We start from the raw sequence: 19,505 nt of genomic DNA, 5'->3' as shown, positions 1-19,505 counted from the left end.
GGAACACAAGGATCTGGACCCTGCGGTGTGCAAACTTGAACCGATTCTTCAAGGCTTTCGACCTACATAGCCGATATGACTGTGGATGCAGGTGTTTTAAGGGGTGATCCAAGAGCATCAACACACACAAAATATAATAGCCCCCTCTCAGCACCCTCCAAGGCCTGTGCCTCTGTGAACACTATGCCATATGAACAACCAATGACATCTCATTATGAATGAAATCCCCCCCCCCCCCGACACCTCCCCCAGTGCATTTTCTGCTTCACTGTGTTAATATAAGCAATTTGTTTATTTTAAAGCCTTTTTTTAATTTTATTTTTTTAGTTGGTTGTCCCCATGATTCAGTTCAGAAAGTGTCAATCACCTATTGTTAGTGAGGCAAAGAAATGCTGTTCTATAAATGTTTCTCCTTTTTTATAATTTTGATCTCCGTACAAGTGTCAATAAGAAGCCCTTGTCTGTCAAGTGGGTGCTGAAAAGGTGGTAGTTTGGTCGGGAGATGATTATCTCGTCAGGAGTGTGAAGGATTGTCTTCTGATTTGGCATGGGGAGGTTGGGCTTTGTCTATTCAGCTATGAGGCAAAGGCTAGGTTTTGATTCCACAGTTTAAAAAATCTTGAAACACTTAGAAGCTGCATATCTGGCAGCATTGGCTATGGTCGGCAAAGAGTAACGACCAGGCCTCTTGGTTCTTATTGGTGCTCTAATTAATGCCTGGGTTTTATAGGTAGGTTTGGTGGATGGGAATAAGAACACTGACTCAAATTATCTCTGTTTCAGTTGGTGGGTTCTCTGAGCACAGTGCCCTGAACCTGACTTGAGCTACGATGCTCAGGCGGGTAACTGTGGAAGGCTAGGCCGCCTCGGATCAGCGCTATGTTCTGAATACACAATTATCTGCATGTGCCAGCCCTCTCTACCATCCTTTTCTGACTTGGCTGTTGCCTGCTTTTTTTAACCAATGAGGGCAATGCGGAAAGCTCAGGACCATAATCCACTGACTGAGAGGCCTGCTCTTACTCTGTGCTCCTAGGGTATTGCGGAAGTACTTGCGCATATTTGCAAATGTCATTGATAGTGATTGCCTTGTGTGTATATTCATAACCCCACCCCAAACTGTTGTTTTTATGTTACAGATGCAAAATATTTGATAAGCATTTAACTGTGTTGGCCAAAAAACACGTTGAGACCAAGTTCATCAAACTGAATGCTGAGAAAGCACCATTCCTAACTGAGAGGCTTCGCATTAAAGTGATTCCTACCTTGGCCCTGGTGAAGGATGGCAAGACTAAAGATTATGTGGTTGGCTTCACTGACCTTGGCAACACGGATGATTTCACCACAGAGATCCTGGAGTGGCGGCTAGGTTGTGCGGACATCATCAACTATAGGTAACACTTGTGGACAGAAGCAAAGGGTTGTATTCATTTTTTAGTTTGGGCTATTAAATGTTGCTGTAAGCCAAAACTATTGGCCCTGGGAAGTTGAGATAGGTGGAAATTGGGATGTGAAGAGGGGCATGCAGCCTGAGGCTGTAAGTATAAGCAACCATAGATTTTGCAAAATGTGTTCTATGCTTATATAATGTCAAATGTATTAATTACATTTTTGTACTTCTGATTATTACATAGGTTACACTTCCTCCTAACTACTGTTACTCAGGGTGGACACCTGGAATTGTGTATTTATTTCAAGATTTTCTTCATTGGGGCTAATCATTGTATTATAGACTGTATTAATCTATGGTTGGAGGGTTCATGTTGGAAGTTACTAGACAGGGATCAAGTCACTGTCCCCCCTCAGTTTCCCATGTGTACACAGCAGACCATTTCTTACTACCAAGAGTCTGTTATCCGTAGCTAAGGCTAGTGGCGAATGCACATTTCAAGCCTTGCATCACGTATGATGAATGATTAGGAAATCCATCTGTTCCTTATTCAGATTTCATTGTGTTGAAGCCACGTGATTTTATTAAGCAGGTTTCTGTGAAGTCACTGTAGAAAGGTTCCAGTTGGTCCTCCAGCTTTCGAGGGGTTGCCCACCAGGCACCATGCCCTAAATGGCAAAATAAAGACTCCTGACTCCTGACTCAGGGTCAGCAGCCATTATCCCGGGAAGGGCGCTACATTTTAGATAGCTGTTTTAGACCTAATACACATCACTGGGGATAGAGGCGCATAAAGAGATATACAGTGTCTAGACCACTGAAATCTTGCTTGCAGCAACACAGACACAACATAGCAGGGAATATGTGGGGTACACTGGGCTCACCATGAATTAAGTTGGTGAGGGCACCCAGAATGTGAGTTCAAGGCTTCCACGGACTGTTAGGACATGCACTTATAGAGAACCTATGGACGACAGGGTGAAGACTGCTCCATTTCTGATCCAGGAGTACCCCCAGGGGTGCAGATATTGGGGTGACCCAAGACCGAGTTAACCAGCCTAAAGAGCAGTGCAGTCAGACTTCAGGTTTCAGCAGGCATAGTCCCTTCTTGTGAGAGACCAAAGCAGCAGGTTGACAAAGGACCCAACTCTGAGGATGCCAACAAGGTTTCCAACAACAATGCAGGAAGGATCCGGTGTAAAGATGCAATCAGTTCTAGGCAGCTGCAGGCCAAATGCAGACCTGACGACAACTCTGACCTAGGATAAGGTGATGGGTGTAGAGCAGGGCTTCAATCTAGTTTGTCCTACTAGCCCATCCACAAGGAATTGTCCAAGTTCAGGTGTTCTCAGTTGATTCGATGGTAGAGTTCTGTTACACGAAGGTTGGCTTGGCCAATGTTGATTGCATCAGCAGTCATTCTGCAGGTGAATGGTGTCCTTCAGCTTCAGGTGCTTGCAACTTGTGGCAGACTATCTGTAATTGAACTATGTCCTTCTTTCTCCAGAATTGGGGCTGGAGACTGCCACAGCCCACCTAAAGAAGGGCCCTGCCACCTTCAGACAGGTTGAGTTTGTCCAATCGGGGACAGCCCACCACCTCCAGTAACGGAACATACCATGGCTCTAGAGTGAATTGGGTCCCTCTCCCTGTGTGCGTTATATAGAAGTACGTATTTTTTCAATATTTCACACTATTGTCAAGTGACTAGATCTTTAACAATTATCATTCCACATCAGTCTAATTCTGCATCGTTCGTCTCAAGGAAAACAATATATGAATTGTGCTTTAATGGATTTATTTTAATGTAATAGTTGGGCACATGACCGTTTAGGAGAGCAAGTAGCCCACTTGGGCTTGACAACGAATAGTAACCGAGACGCTGCATGTATGTCTAGAGGGTGTGTTTTCCTTGAGATGAGCCCACGCAGAATAAGACAGCAGTGGAAGGGAAAGATCTAGTCACTTGACATTACAGTGAAACATTGATAAAATACTTAACTATATAATTTGCACAAAGTAGGCGAAACATATACAATAAGAAACAGCCTCTTAAGGTTGGTAAAGTTATTGAAAATAAGCTAGAAATATACAGGATAATAACACGTTAAGATGGCCGCGATGCGAGCGGGTATGTTCGTGGTAAACATACAGGGTCGCATCACTGGTAGATTATTAGCTGAAAGAAGTGTGTGTAGAAATAACAAGCCCAATGTTATGCAATGTAATTTCTGCCTGAGGAAGTCCAGCAAACTGGATGCAACGTGTGACGGAAAGTTTCTTGCCGAGGAAAATGCACACCACTGTGTAAGTCCATGTTGGTTTTATGAACTTCAAGATGATTTATGATATAAAGTTACTTTTTTTTAAATCTAAACAGACGGAGTGCCCAGGCATTGTTTTGTTTTCAGTTGGCAAATGGCAACAGAACAAGGCTTTGTCAAAATATCTTTTTTTTGTGAGACTTGTGCATCTGCTTAGAATGCCATGCATTGCATAGGCAGCAGTCTAGTGGTATGTGCAGACTATGGCATGACTTCTTTTCGACATGAAAAAAGGGACGTTGACTGGGTATTTCTGTAATAGTACCCCTAGTGTGCCGTCCGTAGTACCCATGATCCTTCACGCGTCAAAGTCCTTAGTTTGTTTTTTCTGCCATATTGGATGGTCGCAAGTTCCAGAGCTCGTGGCTTGTAGCTTTTACTTATATAGTTATTATTTATTATTGCATTTGAGCGACATAGCGATTTCTTCCCGATGGCATTGACGAAGATCTAGAGCAGACGGCTTCGGTCTGCCTTAGGCCCTGGCCTATACAGTAGGAATAGAGTAGCAGGGTTGTAACATTCCACATATCCCTTTGAGAATACTTACCCTTTCTCTTCCCCTCTTTTATACTTACATTTCTACAAGTTTCCTTTATCACGGAGCACGCTCCTTTTAAATTGTGCCCCTCCTGTGGTAAGAAATATCCCTGGAAGTACACCCATAAGGTATGCAGTCGGTGCCTTCCTCGAGATTACTCAGAAAAACACTGTGCTGTCTGCCAGCTTTTTCGACGTTGCACTCTAAAGGACCGGTGTACTAAACGTTGGCCAGCCCACACCATGCAGGCTGAGGCTTCTATAGAGATTCCAGCAGGTGCCGAAGAGTCAGAGGAATTCGGCACACAGTGATGCCGAAGAGGAAACTGGAACAGCAGCTTCCCAAGTGCCAGTCCCCTATGTAGACCACACCTGGTGACAGTGGCACACATCGACATAAAAAACATGAGGAATCTCACTCAAGAGATAAACACACAACCCCAAGCCTTTTGATAAATCATTCGTCGAAGCATGACATGTGGAACACTCATCCAGCGGATCTGCCTCGACGCAGTCTCCTGCGCCCACACCTTGTGTGTGACATGACTACCCAAAAAGGCAAACATTGAGCGAAAAATCATCCTTGCATAAACATGGGCCACAAGTTTAGATGGCGCTCGCAACTAAACGTATGCTGAAACGGACACCCATTCCCAGTACAGCTCACACCACTGAGCGTACTTCAAAAGATGAACGCAGAAATGCACACATTCCCAAATTTCATCGCAAGCTAATACATCGCCGAAAACCTCAAATTGCACTCAAGCCTCTTCTCCTTTTTATCAGGCTTTAGATCAGCCTACAGCATAACCCTGAAGATGCTACATTTTCTACTTCAGGTTCTTGGACAAAGGAAAAATTCCAACAAACCATGGACACAGTCTCTTCCTTTAGAGCGCTTTATGGAAAAAAGCGCAGCTCCGGGATTCGAACCGGTTTGTTCAGCGTGGTTTTTCTTCCTAGACCCCCGCGTTGTCACAGAGCTATCCTCCCGTCCCGTTCCATTCACTGACTGAAAAACAAATAGAATTAATGCAAGAAGAGCCTCCCTCCAAGTCCTCCAGGTTACAGCTGGATACTCTTTTACAACCCCATGTTAGTACTCTTGCACATGATGACGTCATTGACGTGGATCAAGACAATACTGACTATTATGATCAATATTGTGATGAGGGTATGTATTCATACTTGTAGAGCACAAAAAACCAGGCGCTGAGGCATCTGGGTGCTAATGTAAGACCAGAAAATCAGATAGCCCTATAAAATAAAGGACTTTAAGGCTTTTGAAAGCGGAAGTGATCAGTGATATCTCGCTGACGTAGCAGGGAGAGAGTTCCATAACGTTGGTGCGAGAACTGGAAAGGAGCGTCCTCCAAACCTTGACCTGCAGAAGCGTGTGACAACTGGAAGGCTTTGACAAGCAGACCGGAGCCTGCGTGCCGAGACATGGCCAATGAGCTTTTCCTGAAGAAAAAAGGACCTATGGAGTGGTGTATAGTGCACGAAAGCGTGAATTTAATCCAGCTTTTGACCAGGAACCAAAGAAGCTTAGCCAACAGCGTGGCAGAGTGAGAAATAATGGGGAAACATAGGGGCAAGCGAACCTCAGAATTTTGGAGAGTCTGGAGTCTCTGCATCAGAGTGTCAGGCTCCCCCAGGTAGATGCTGTTACAATAGTCCAGCGAGCCCATGATCAAGGCCGTGACTACCATATTATGGGTACTTCTGATGATGACCAATTCTTTATCCCTTCACCTAAAGCTGTAGATCAGTCAGTAGCTGATTCTCCGGTGCATTACCAAGCCTTATACAATGATCTTCTCAAAAGAGCAGCAGATCACCTTAAGGTACATACTCGAGATGTTAACCAAGATTTAGACTTCGCAGATGAGATGCTCGAAGAGAAATTTGTAGTATTGTATTGTACCGGTCATTTGTATTGCAGCGATTTTACCATTATTATGGTTGCAATGCACTGTTAGTGGCAATGCCCTCGGAGGCCAAAGTACAGAGTGTTGGATGTCATGGAGCATGATTATGATGCATTTGTGCTTTTGGTCGAAAAAGGCTTAGCAGGCCAGGCTCCGGTAGAGCAGCAACCCATGTGGTCAGTCATGTGGATGGGTGCTGAGAGGCATAGGGGTGGCGTCAGTGCTAGATACTCGCTATTTATTCAACTTGCCCAAATTTATTGTAGGTCTGTGCTGCTTTCTGCTGTTGGAGGTGTTGAGGCATAGTGTATGAGGGGAGTTATTGTGCACAGTACGACTGAATTTTGTCGTCCTTGCTGTATACTGATGTGTGTGGATAGCCATGCCTGCGACCAGTGGAGTGGTGTATTATACGTACCTTGCTGCCATTGATGGCGCTTTGCTGTTAGGGCGCCGGCTCAGTGATTCAACAGTACATGTAAAAACACCTACGTTTGTGATACTTGACTGGAGGGAGAAAATGCCTACATTTGAGATTCAACAGTACATTGAGAATCTCCTACATTTGGGATGCTAGTAGGCAAATGTATACCTTTACCACAGTCAATACATAAAAGGATACAGCCCTCTCTATTTACACCATCTCTTACCAGGGCCGTTAACCCAGCTATAGAAAACATTTCCACCGGCACCTTCCCGACCCTTTATACATCGAGGATCATTTCAAACCTGACTCCTTGGTGGTTAATTCCACCCGCAAAAGAGCAGGGACATCATTGGCTTCTGATGAGGCCTACCCAGAAAGAGCGAGCAAAAACATTTATGCACTGGGGAAAAAGGAAGCAACGTCAGCCGCATACTAAGTGCGAATTGCTACCAACACCCCACTGCACTCCAGTTACAATAGGTCCCTTTGGGATAAAGTCCAAATACAAATGGATTTCGTCTCAAACCTTATTCATACAGAAATCCTAAATACTGTCAATGAAGAAGAGTTGCAAATAATATTATTAAAGGTAACCTCGATGCAGCAGATGATGCAGGAAGAATTGTTTGGAACCTTCATAAAACACCATGCCTGGCTACGTCAGTCAGGATTTAAGTTGAAAACGCCAGCAACGCTGTTAAATATGCCCATTGAAAGCAATGTGCTCTTCGAGTAGGCGATAGATGACAACCCTGAGGCAGCCAAGAAAGAGCATGGGACTCTAAAATCCCTAGGACAAATTTTGAACAAACTATATGTGCAAAGGGGTGTTTTTAATACACATAGTTTTTGTCAAGGCCAAAGTTATCCAAGAGCCGTTCAGTCTACATTCAGCTAAAATAAATATCCAAACATGGTGCAGTCCACCCCATTTCAGTCTGCCTATCAAGGAGGGTTTAGACTGGGTAGTGGTAGATCTCACGCTTCAGCCTCTAAATGTGCCACTGCCCAAAAACCATGACGTTCCAGTTCATGTCCCTTCGCTTAAAGTCCACTTAGCTACACTGTCTGCATATACCACCTCTAAAATAAATGTTTCTTGGTGAAGCCAGTAGTTAAAGCGTTCATGGAAGGGGTTAAAAGATTATACTCGCCTATTTCAAACCCAACTCACGGATGGGATTTAAATGTTCGACTTACAAAGCTCACATGTTCCCCATTTTTTTTTTATTTTTTTTTTTTAGCCTATTCATAAAATCAGTCTTCACACCTCACTTACCTCACTTACAAGACTGCTTTTCTCATTGCCTTTGCATCCATCAGAAGGGTCAGTGAACCACAAGCACTCTCAGTTCAAGATCCCTTTCTGACCATCCATGAAGACAAAGTGGTACTAAGAACACACCCACGTTTTTCACCTACATTTATTTCAAAGTTCCATGTTAATCAGTCCATTGAACTTCCAACATTCTAAGAAAACCCGACCAATTTGGCAGAAAAAGCCCCCATACGTTAGATTTAAGGAGGGTTATGTATTACCGTAACAAGATAAAGCCAATTCTCGAAGACTGATCAATTCCTTCTGTACATTCAAACTTGCTAATCCCTTTCTAATAAAACTCTGCCTGTCCCACCCAAAGCGCACACTACATGTGGCACAGCAGCCATCTTAACTTTTATTGCTAATGACCCTCCTTTTTTTTTTTTTTTTGCTTTGTGTATAGCCATGTGGAGGGATGTGGCAGGGAAACCAGTTTGGAAGCCACTTTAGGGGCTGGTTAATTGTGAGTAGTTTCACAATGATTATAATCAGTTTTTGGCCTGCTTTATGCACTCTTGTAAAGTGGTGAGTTTTTTCAAATTATTTTTTTTAATTTATTTAATCATTTATGTATTTATATTTTTTGGTGAGCACTGTGTGCTAATCTGGTGTCTGTCTAGTGTTTCTTTTGGCCTCTGAGCCCGTTTTTCTGTGCCGGGCTGCATCCAAAGGTCTGAGTCTGTGGGGTGTAGTCCTTTGTTTGTGTCTGGCCTTTTCCCAGTCCCACCCTCTCCCTCCAACCCGCCCACCTCCCCTGATTGGTACATCCACCTGGTCATAACTGACCTTCCCAGGGCAGCCCTCTGCCCGGCAGCCCCCTGCCCGGCAGCCCCCGCGGCTATGGACCCAAGGTAGAGGGCGGCTCCTACTTTGGCATCTCCAAGACTTGTCTGCAGGTGTCCGCAGGGGAAGCCAGTGAAGCCATCAGTTAACACACACCAACAAAAACTGTGAGTGTGGCATGGGTGGGGTATAGAGCTATTACTCTACTCCAGAAAGCCCCTGCCACTCTACCTTACCTTTCCATAACATAGACTGCCATAGACTTACACCATGCATACTTAGAGAGATTTGTGACCACCAGCATAAATCTATTCATGGTTGGATTGTAAATGTTGCATTGCATTACACACTAACTCACTTGCCAATATTAACTACTGCCATACATAGAGAGAACCGTGAAGATTGCCCTGCGTCACATCTAGATAGGATTGTGAATGTTAGGATGTGCCACACTTAGATGGAATTAGATGGAATGCTTATCTTTATCTGTCTCACATCTAGATAGGATTGTGAATTTCGAATGGATTGTGTCCTCTAACACATTCCACATCTTTGACATGTAATGTCCACAGCTGTGCACTTTGGAAACTTTTTCGGCAGAGGGCGTCCTGCGTCGATGGCGTCGGGTCCATGTCCCTCGAGGGCCTCCGTCGAGGACGACGTCACAGGATGTTATAAATAGGACGCACAGCACCCGTAGCCTCAGTTCCGTTTTTTTCTGCCAACGTGTTAACTTTGTGAGACTCGGCGCACCTCGTTTTATTTTTCATTGAAGGTGTCTTTCTCTTTGACCCCTCCGACTCTGCGGTCCGGTTTCAAGACCTGCCAGGACTGCAAGTCTAAAATGTCGCTCACCGACCCCCACCGCATTTGTTTGTGGTGCCTCGGTGAGTCGCACGACACAGACGACTGCTCGAAATGCCAGTCGCTGACTGCAAAGGCCTTGCAGGAGGGGAAGCTCCAGGTAGGTAGGGGCTGGAAGCCTGTTAAGTTCCGGACTTACAAGTCCAAGGGGGTTTCCACCGATGACTAGAGGGGCGACTACGTGTCGGAAGGAATCCCGGGGATCTTGGTCCTGGAGTGGTTCCCGCCACTCGCAGAAGCGCCATCACCGGTCGCCTTCCCCGTCCTCCACGGAGAATGGTGCCTCGAGGAGGGTTACGTGCCCTACAAAGTCCTCGACTCCTGAGGAATGGTCAGCGTTCAAGAAATCTATGATGGCGATTTTTCATTTGCAGGTCACTGGTCCGGTCGCACCTTCAGACGAAGCCGGCCTGGATCGGCTTCGGTCTGTGGCTCGCACGCCTTCGAGCTTGGGTTCACGACGTCACACACATCGGGAGCCGTCGAGGTTCCGTACGGACAAGGTTTCGAAAGGTCGCAAGAGATGTGTCTCTAGGTCTCTGTCCTTGTCCCCAGCAACCTATTGAGTGCTGGGAGCCGGCGTCAACTCGTTCATCGCCGTGTCCGTCTGACATCGACACCTTGCCGTCGTATCAGCCCTTGGCACCGTCGGCACCTGTGTCGACAATGAAGCGTTCGGCGATCTCGACGTTGAAGCCTTTGGTGCTATTGGCGCCTTAGGGAATTTATTCTCGCAATTCGCCGTTGGAGTACCCTGACATTGTGGATGCTCTTAGGAAGGCTACATCGAAGTCGGTAAGGCTGGTTTTGGCCTCCAGACCCTCTTCTGTCCCCAGACATGGGTTTCAAATCCCTCTGGATGATATTTTTCAAGAGGAGGAAAGGTCTGAGGTTGAGGAACCTGGTGACCTGATGATGCTCCAGTTTTCTCTGGGGACAATCAGCTGGAGGGGTTGAGGCAGACCCTCCATGATGCAAGTGGACTGGACACTTCCCCGGAAGTGGAGTTTGGTAGACCTGAGCTTGGGGCTCATGGTGAGTCTTCTTATAGGAGACTCATGGCACGAGTCTGAGTATCTGGGCTGGTCTAGTCCTCCAGAAGACTTTGTGCAAGATGATCTGACTGACCTCTTGGATCAAGGTCCGTCCTCTGATCCTGTTTTGCCATTTCATTCTACCTTGCAGAAAAGGGTGGCAGCTGCTTGGCAGTCCCCGGAATCTCTTCCGGCTGTGAATAAAAATCTTACTAAGAAATACCTCCCTTCCATTGGCGACCCCAGCTATTTGTCTACTCACCCCACTACTGAGTTTGGTGGTTCAGGCGGCTACGGCCACCTCGAGGCAGGCGGCGTACCCTACCATCACTCCGGATGGGGACGACAAGCGCTTCAACAGTTAGGCACGGAAGGTGTTTTCTGCTGGGAGCATGGCCTTGAATATCGGCCAACTCCACGTGAGCCTTGGCAAGGTTTACACACACACACTCTGTGGTCTTGTGTTGCTTTTGCGGCTGAGCGTATTCCCGAGTTAGAAGAAAGGGATGGTTTCCTTGCTATCGTGCAGGATGGCATGTGTGAGGCCCTTCAGTCGGATTTGGATACGGCTGACAGTGTGAGCCGGTCCATGGCTGCTAGCACCGTTCTACGCAGATTTGCAAGGTTGCGGAAGTCTGGGTTTGTTCCAGATGTGCAAGCCTGTCTTCTGAACATGCCCTTTCATGGCGCACATTTATTTGGCAGCAAGGCATACAAGAGCCTTGAGAGGTTGCAGACCTCAAAAGCTGCGGCGAAATCTTTAAGCGCTGCGGTGCATCAACCTCTGCCTTTTCGTCCTAGGGGACAGCAGTGGAGGGGAGGTTCCTTTTTGTTTCTACTCCTCCTTTGGTAGAACGAGAGGGGCCGCCAGTCAAAGGGGCCAGCGAAGAAGTACCTGTGGTGGTCGGGGAAATCGTGGTGCCAGAGCCGCTCAGGTAACTGCCTCAGCCGATTCCTAACAGTCATGAGGGCATGTCGCATGGTTCGCCGGTTTTGGGCAGACTGTCCCAGCATCTCGAAGAATGGTGTGCCATTACTTAAGATGCGTGGGTGCTGGATACCATAGCCCATGGCTACTGCCTTCCCTTCCTTCAGCGGGCTCACGACAATCCACTGGGGAAACACTCTTTGAAGAGTCCAGATCCGCTCCTTGCGCAGGAAATCTTGTCCCTGCTCGAGAAAGGTGCCATAGAACTGGTGCCTGTAGCGGAGAGGAACAAGGGTTGGTGTTCCCCTTTATTTTTTGATCCCAAAGAAAGATGGAGGGTGGGGGGAATTGAGATCCATCATGGACTTGGGTTGGTTGAACAAACTTCTCAGGAAGGACAAGTTCAAGTTACTCTTTCTCAAGTCCTCCGGGCCCTTCAACTTCAGGATTGGTTGGTGTCTCTGGACATCAAGGTTGCATGCTTCCATGTGCCGATCCATCCTGCGCACAGGAAGTACCTGAAGTTTGCAGCTGGCGACGCGCACTTTCAGTTTCGGGACCTGCCGTTTGGATTGACCTCTGCCCGAGGGTCTTCACCAAGCTCATGGTGGTGCTGGCAGCGTACCTCAGGCGAGGGGGGGGGGGAATTTATGTCTATCCCTACCTGGATGACTGGCTGATCCGGGCACGCTCTCCCGAGCTAGCTTTGGATCATCTCGGGGTCACCTGCCGCACCCTCCACAAGCTGGGATTCTCACAGAATTTAAGAAGTCGCACCTGACACCTTTCCAACAGCTCTAGTACATCGGGGATGTTTTGGACACGTCCATGGGGAAATGTTCGCCTCCCAAGGTAAGGGCTCATCACATTGTGCAGATGGTGGACAAGTTTCAACATGCCCAGAGTCTCCCGGCTTTCGAGTTCTTAAGGTTGCTCGGCCTCATGGCTTCCTGCATTTTTCTGGTGCCAGAGGCCAGGCTGCAGATGAGATCCCTGCAATGGGTCCTCAAGATGCAGTGGTCGCAGTTCTCCGGCAAGATGACTGATCCTGTTCAGATCCCACGCTCGGTCTCCCGGGACCTTCTGTGGTGGGTGAACAAAGGGAACCTGATGAAGGGGGAACCGTTTTGGCAACCGTGGCCAGCGGTGACTGTAGTGACGGACGGTTCCCTCACAGGATGGGGCGCTCATGCCACCAACTTGACCGCCAGCGGTCGTTAGTCTCCAGAGTCCAGACTCCACATCAATCTATTAGAGCTGAGAGCCATCAGGCTAGCCCTCCAGGCTTTTCTGCCCTCGGTACGGGGGAAGAGTGTCCTGGTCATGACGGACAACACGGTGGCCATGCATTACCTCAACAAAAAAGGAGGGGCAAGGTCACTCCCGTTGTGCAGAGAGGCAATGCATCTCTGGTTCTGGGCCATCCAGCAGGAAATTTCGATCTCAGCAGTTCATCTGGCCGGTGACGAAAATGCGGCGGCGGGCGCTCTGAGCAGGCAGTGCAATCTCTCACGAGTGGGAGTTGCCTCAGGAAGTTCTTCAGGAGATCGTTGCCCTTTGGGAAACCCCTCAAGTGGATCTCTTCGCCACCAGTGTCAACCGGAAGTGCGAGAGATTCTGCTCAAGGGAATTTCCTCCAAGAGGAGCCTTAGGAGACGGGTTTGTGGTGGATAGGTCATTCCCACTGCTGTACGCGTTTCCTCCAATCCCCGTAATTCAAGTGTTGTGGAGGTTACGGAGGTTCAGTTTCCACATGATCCTCATTGCTCCGGATTGGGCCAGGAGAGCGTGGTACCCGGATCTTCTGTAAATGTCAATCTGCCCTCCACGCCGTCTTCCCCACCGAGATGATCTGCTGGTGTGGGGATCGCGCGTGCGTCAGGTTCTCCATCCAGAGGTCAAGACTCAACCTTCACTGATTTGAATTTGGTTTTGAGATTTCTCATGGGTGCTCGTTTGAACCCTTCCACTCTTGTCCTTTGAGATTACTGTCCTTCAAGACTGTGTTCTTGCTAGCGGTTACTTCCGCTCGCAGAGTGAGTGAATTGCAGGCACATTCAGCTAAGCCACTCTTTACTGTGTTTGACAAGGACAGGGTTGTACTGGGAGTACGTTCCTTCTTTTCTACCTAAGGTAGTCTCTGAATATCATTTGAGTCAGAAGGTGGTTCTTCCATTTTCTACCCTCCTCCTCATCCTGGTAAGGAAGAGGAGCGTCTCCATCGGTTAGATCCTAGGAGAGCTCTTGGCTTTTACATTTCTAGGATGTCCAGGGTCAGAGTGGACGATCAACTCTTTGTAGGATATGCTGGACACCGATTGGGCCAGGCTGTTACCAAACGGACCTTGTCCAAGTGGATTATTCTTACCATTACAGAGTGTTACCGGTTGGCGGGTAAAGACCCCCCTGAAGGGTTGAGAGCTCATTCCACTAGGGACGTGGCTACTTCCACCGCCCTCCAGCGGGGTGTTCCTATTAGGAGTATTTGTGATGCGGCTACTTGAGCTTCAATCCATACTTTTGTAAAACATTATTCCCTGGATACAATCCATGGTCAGGATATGGCCTTTGGGAAGGCGGTTCTTTATTCCGCAATCTAATTGGGTATTCTAAATACTTTTCCCCTCCTCCATTTACTGGTACTGCTTTGGGAGTCTGTCAAAGATGTGGAATGGGCTGGAGGAAACAATCCATTCAAAGAACAAGTTACTTACCAACTGGTAACGTTCTTTCGACTGGATGTTCCTCCAACGCATTCCACATCGCCCTCCCAGCCTGCCCCTCGGGAGAATTTCCTATGCGATTGCAGCTTCCGTTTCCGCAAGGCTAAATGCAGTCCAGCTGGCATCAGACTGGTGTCGCACGTTCTGGGGGGGAAAGAACTTAAACTGAGGCTACAGGTGCTGTGCTTCCTATTTATGACATCCTCTGACGTCGTCCTTGACGGAGGCCTTCGAGGGATATGGACCCGACGCAGGACGCCTTCGGAAACTTTTCGGCAGAAGTGCACAGCTATGGACATTACATGTCAAAAATGTGGAATGCGTTTGAGGAACATAGTCGAAAGAACGTTACTAGTTGGTAAGTAACTTGTTCGTTAGCATGTGCCACACTTAGATGGAATTGGATGGAATACTTGTCTCTAGCCTGCGTCACATCTAGATAGGATTGTGAATGTTAGCATGTGCCACACTTAGAGGGAATCATGATCACTAGCCTGCCTCACATCTAGATAGGATATTGAAGATTAGCAAGTGCCACACTGATTGGAATAGTGAATGATAGCAAGCATCACACCTAGACATAACTGCATGGACCGCAATGCCAATTAACCAATCCACTAACAATTTCACCCCTCTGCATATACACCTCAAACTCTAACCAAACACAACCACAAGTCTACAACACAGCAATCCACACAAACTTCACTACACTGCAACAACAAAACAAACCACACATAGAATCGCACAACCGCACACAACGACTACCGACCGTAAAACACCCCAAGCCCAGTCAACGGACCCACCGGGCTGAGACTGCCAACAGCACATCACTACTCTCTTGCACTTTTCCAGCTTATTCCCACCAACTCACCCCCCCTTCCCTTTTTCAGAGCCGCCAGAGCACCACGGGACAACTCCGGTGGTGATAGTGCACGGTACAAATATCCTTTAACATTAACATGCCATTTGCAAAGCAGATACTTGGAGTTCTATAAGAGCATTACCAGTTGGCTCAAAGATGCTGACTGCTAGGCCTGTCCCTCTGCAGACCTAACGATCCCAAATGATCGCGAAACCAACTCGCTCTTCGGCACACAGCCACCCACCACACTTCTTGCTGAATATGCCCGGCACCTCCCCCCACAACACATAGACCAACCTACCTTGTGAAACTGTGAATGCACACCCCACCTGCTTTCAATGCGCCTGCCTGTATATATCTTAATTTCAACGTGCCTGCATGTAACCAATTGGCACCTGTATCTAAATGTATTTTACATGTTGTAACCAAGCTGTGAGTATCCTTATGCCTTGCGCCTGAATACCCTCGGGTCTGGAGTGCAATACAAGTAATAAACAACAAACAACATAACTTTACACAACACAGCATTACTGTCTAGATTCTCATTCCAATAAAGATTCACAGGTGGGACAGTAGTATTAAAACATCTATTAGAATGGATTGTGTCCTCCCACGTATTCCTCATCTTATATTTCCATATCCAGCTGCGCGTCAATGCCTTGCGACTCGATGTCCCTCGCAGGCCTCCGTCTCGATGTCGAAGTCATCGATGGTATAAAGTGCATGCACCAACCGTTGGCATCAGTTCCGTTTTTCCGCGAAAGCTATTGCTTCGGATACAGTGCGCTTCGGTTCCCTACGAGAATCTTCAAGTATAATCATTAATATGGTATCGGCGTCTTCGAGGTTAGAGTTTTAAGAAGTGCCAGGACTCTGGTGCAAAGATGTCCCTTACGGACCCCCATCGGGTGTCTGTGGTGCCTCGGTTCCTCTCATGCTATCTTTGACTGGAAGGCCTGCCTGTCAACTTCGGTAAAAGAGTGAAGAGCAAAACTAGCAGCAGGTAGGTCAAAATCCCCTTTGACAACTCTGTCAAAGACTGTATTCAGACAAGTCGAGAAATATTTCTCCTCTTCGAAAGAAGATAAAAATATGGAGAGCATGCAGTGGTTCTCACCGCTCATCTTAGTGACGTTCGAAGAAAAGGCACCATAGTTCGTCGTTGAGTTCCTCCCCAGAACGGGTTAAATGCTTGAAATCAGCCTTCCTGGCTGAATGGGAGAGGTTCAGAGTTAAAATGATGGAATTTTTCGAGAATGCAGCCTTGACCCCCTCGAAGACTTATGAAAGCCATGCCTAGGTCAAAAACCCGGCAAGAAAGAGAAGGGAACACCCTTGGGCCCAGGCGATTAAGAAAAATCTCCTCGGAAGAAGGCATCGACGCCATCAGCCCCAAAAGACTCCTCGTCCGACCCTTAAGGCCTCGACATCGACGATGTTGAAGATTTCCGCAACGCCATCAAGGATTACAGAGAAAACATATACCCCACTAGCTAGCAAGAAAGGATTTTATTTTTAATCACTTTCTTCTTCTATTTATAAGGAAGCAGAAAATTCCTCTGATTCACTTCACTTTGGTCTACAATATAGAACACCTGGGGTCACTGAACCCTTGATCTCGGAGGAATCAAGGTTGAAAAATGTACAGCAGTCCCTGAAAATGCACGTGCACTAGATATGTCCCCAGAACTAGGATTTGGGAGTCCTGATCCTACTGACCAATCAGAAGGGTCTTAGACATTTAATGTCCAGGGTGGTGGAATACATAGGGTGGAATTACGCCACACCAATATATGAGCAGGATGATCTTATTGACATCCTAGATGAAGGTCCCCAGGAGAGGATCCTATTCTTTCTTTTTATGTGGCACTGCAAAGGAGAATAAATACAAATTGGGAGACTCCAGAATTAATTCCGGCAGTAAATAAAAAAACTAACATCTAAATACAGGGCGTCCAGTAGTGACCCCAGTTATCGGATGAAACATTCCACTCCTGAAAGTTTGGTGGTACAGGCTGCCACATCCACCTCCAGACAAAATGCATACCAGACTATTCCCCCAGACAGAGGTGACAAGCGTTACAACGCTTTGTACAAGAAGGTTTTCTCTGCAGGAAGTATGGCCCTAAAGTTAGTGAATGCTACGTGCACGTTGGCCAGGTTCACTCCTACTATTTGGGAATGTATAGCAATGGTGGCTGAGCACATCCCCCGAAGGGGATGAAAGAGACAGATTTTTAAATCTAGTAAAAGTTGGGAAGGACAGGATGTGCGAATCCCTCCAGACAGGTCTCGACACTGCTGATAGTATCAACAGGTCCAGGGCGGCTAATACAGTAATGCGCAGATTTGCCTGGTTAAGAACTTCGGTTTTGCTCCAGATTTGCAATCCATACTTCTTACCATGCCCTTTGATGGCACACATTTATTTGGTAGCAAAGCTGACGAGAGCATGGAGAAACTGCAGTCCTCCAAAGCAGCAGCACAATCTCTTGATGCTGCTGTTAGACGGCCACAAAACCGCTCCACTGGCACACATTGGAGGGGTAGGTCCTTCCGCTTTCCTTCAGTTGGAAGGGGGAGAGGACTGTCGAATCAAAGAGGTCAAAAAAGATTTCCCCGGTGGTGGACGGGGAAGAGGTACTGGGACCGCCCAGGCAGTGGCTACCTTACCATCAGCCAACGTTCCAGTCTCTGCAAAACCTCTGAGGTTTTAGTTCACAAGACCCCGGTGGGAGGCAGACTTTCACTGCATCTGAAAGAATGGCGAGGCATTACCTCAGATGCATGGGCATTCGGAACAGTTTCCCAGGATTACTGCCTTCCCTTTCTAAAGAAGCCTGTCATCCACCGGGGAACAGCTCTTTTTAAAGTTCCAGATCTGCTACTTATGCAGAAATTCTTGGCCCTGCTAGAGAGAGGTGCTATAGAACCAGTACTTGTAGCAGAGAGTAACAAAGGTTGGTACTCCCCGTACTTCCTAATTCCCAACAAGGACGGAGGATTGAGACCCATTTTGGACTTAAGAGACTTATACAAACTCCTTGGGAAGGACAATTTCAAGATGGTTACCCTTTCTCAGATCCTTCAGGCCCTACAACTTCAGGACTGGATGTTATCATCTGACCTTCAGGACGATTACTTTTCATGAACCAATCCATCACAAGCACAGACAGTACCTGAGAACCGCCAACGGCGAACCTTATCTGTTTCGAGTGCTGCCATTTGGACTGACCTCCGCACGAGGGTTTTCACCAAGTTGATGGCGGTGATGGCAGCGAGTCTCAGGAGAGGGTGGGATTCACATCTACCCCAACTTGGACGATTGGCTGATCAGGGCCAGTTTCCCCAAACAGGCCCTGGAACATCTCAGCTGCACCTGTCATTCTCTCCACGAGCTGGGCTTCTCCCTCAACTTCAAGAAGTCACACATGATACCATCTCAAAGGCTTCAATTCATTGGAGCAGTCCTGGATGCATCCCTGGGAAAAGCCTCCCCACCAGAAGTGAGTGCTCAAGACATTCTGCAGATGGTCACTAAATTCCAAAGTGCCCAGGTTCTCACTGCCTTCGACTTTCTGAGGCTGCTCGGCCTCATGGCATCCTGCATTTTTCTGGTGCCAGAGGCGCGCCTGAGAATGAGATCTCGCCAGTGGGCTCTCAGGACTCGATGGTCTTAATTCTCAGGCAGGATGTCGGATCTCCTTCAGGTTCCAAGCAGGGTTGTACAGGATCTCCTGTGGTGGGCCTGCAAGGACAACATTCTGAAGGAGATGTGTTTTGGCACCCATGGCCGGAGATAAAGGTAGTAACAGGTGCCTCACTCACAGGGTGGGTAGCACATACCAATGATCTGACAGTGGGTGGTCGTTGGTCTCCAACAGAGTCCAAACTACATATCAGCCTTTTGAAACTGAGGGCAATCGAACTAGCGATGGCCTTTCTGCCCTCTGTACGAGGCAAGAATGTCCTGATAATGACAGACAACACAGTGGCCATGTACTACCTCAACACGAGAGGTGGTGTACGGTCACTACCACTGTGCAGGGAGGCAATGCAGCTCTGGTTCTGGGCAATTCGAGAAGGAATCTCCCTATCAGCAGTTCATCTAGCCCGAGTGGAGAATACAGCGGCGGACGCTCTGAGCAGGCAGAGCACAGTCTTCCACGAGTGGTAACTAGCTCGGGAAGTCTTTCAAGAGATCTTCACCCTTTGGGGAACCCCGGATCCGTTCGTGACCTGTCAACCAGAAGTGCAAGCGGTTCTGCTCAAGGGAATTTCCCCTAAGAGGAGCTCTAGGGGACGTGTTCATAGTGTACAGGGAGTTTCCACTCCTGTAAGTGTTTCCTCCAGTCCCTGCCATTCCTCAAGTCATGAG

The 19,505-nt window shown here is 47.5% G+C and overlaps 1 protein-coding gene across 2 annotated transcripts in view; it reads left to right on the top strand.

Annotated features, from left to right (window-relative positions):
* Nucleotides 1-19,505, top strand: part of TXNDC9 (thioredoxin domain containing 9) — a 175,909-nt gene that overhangs the window by 112,871 nt on the left and 43,533 nt on the right. For both annotated transcript variants that reach the window (XM_069636686.1, XM_069636687.1), the window contains exon 4: nt 1,140-1,394. In XM_069636686.1, coding sequence (XP_069492787.1) covers nt 1,140-1,394 — 255 coding nt within the window. The remainder of the gene's footprint in view (nt 1-1,139; nt 1,395-19,505) is intronic.

The sequence above is a fragment of the Ambystoma mexicanum genome, chromosome 7p (assembly GCF_040938575.1).
Source record: "Ambystoma mexicanum isolate Mex_15411 chromosome 7p, UKY_AmexF1_1, whole genome shotgun sequence".
Taxonomy (NCBI): Eukaryota; Metazoa; Chordata; class Amphibia; order Caudata; family Ambystomatidae; genus Ambystoma; species Ambystoma mexicanum.
Note: the sequence above shows the minus strand (reverse complement) of the source record. Positions and strands in the feature narration are given on the sequence as shown.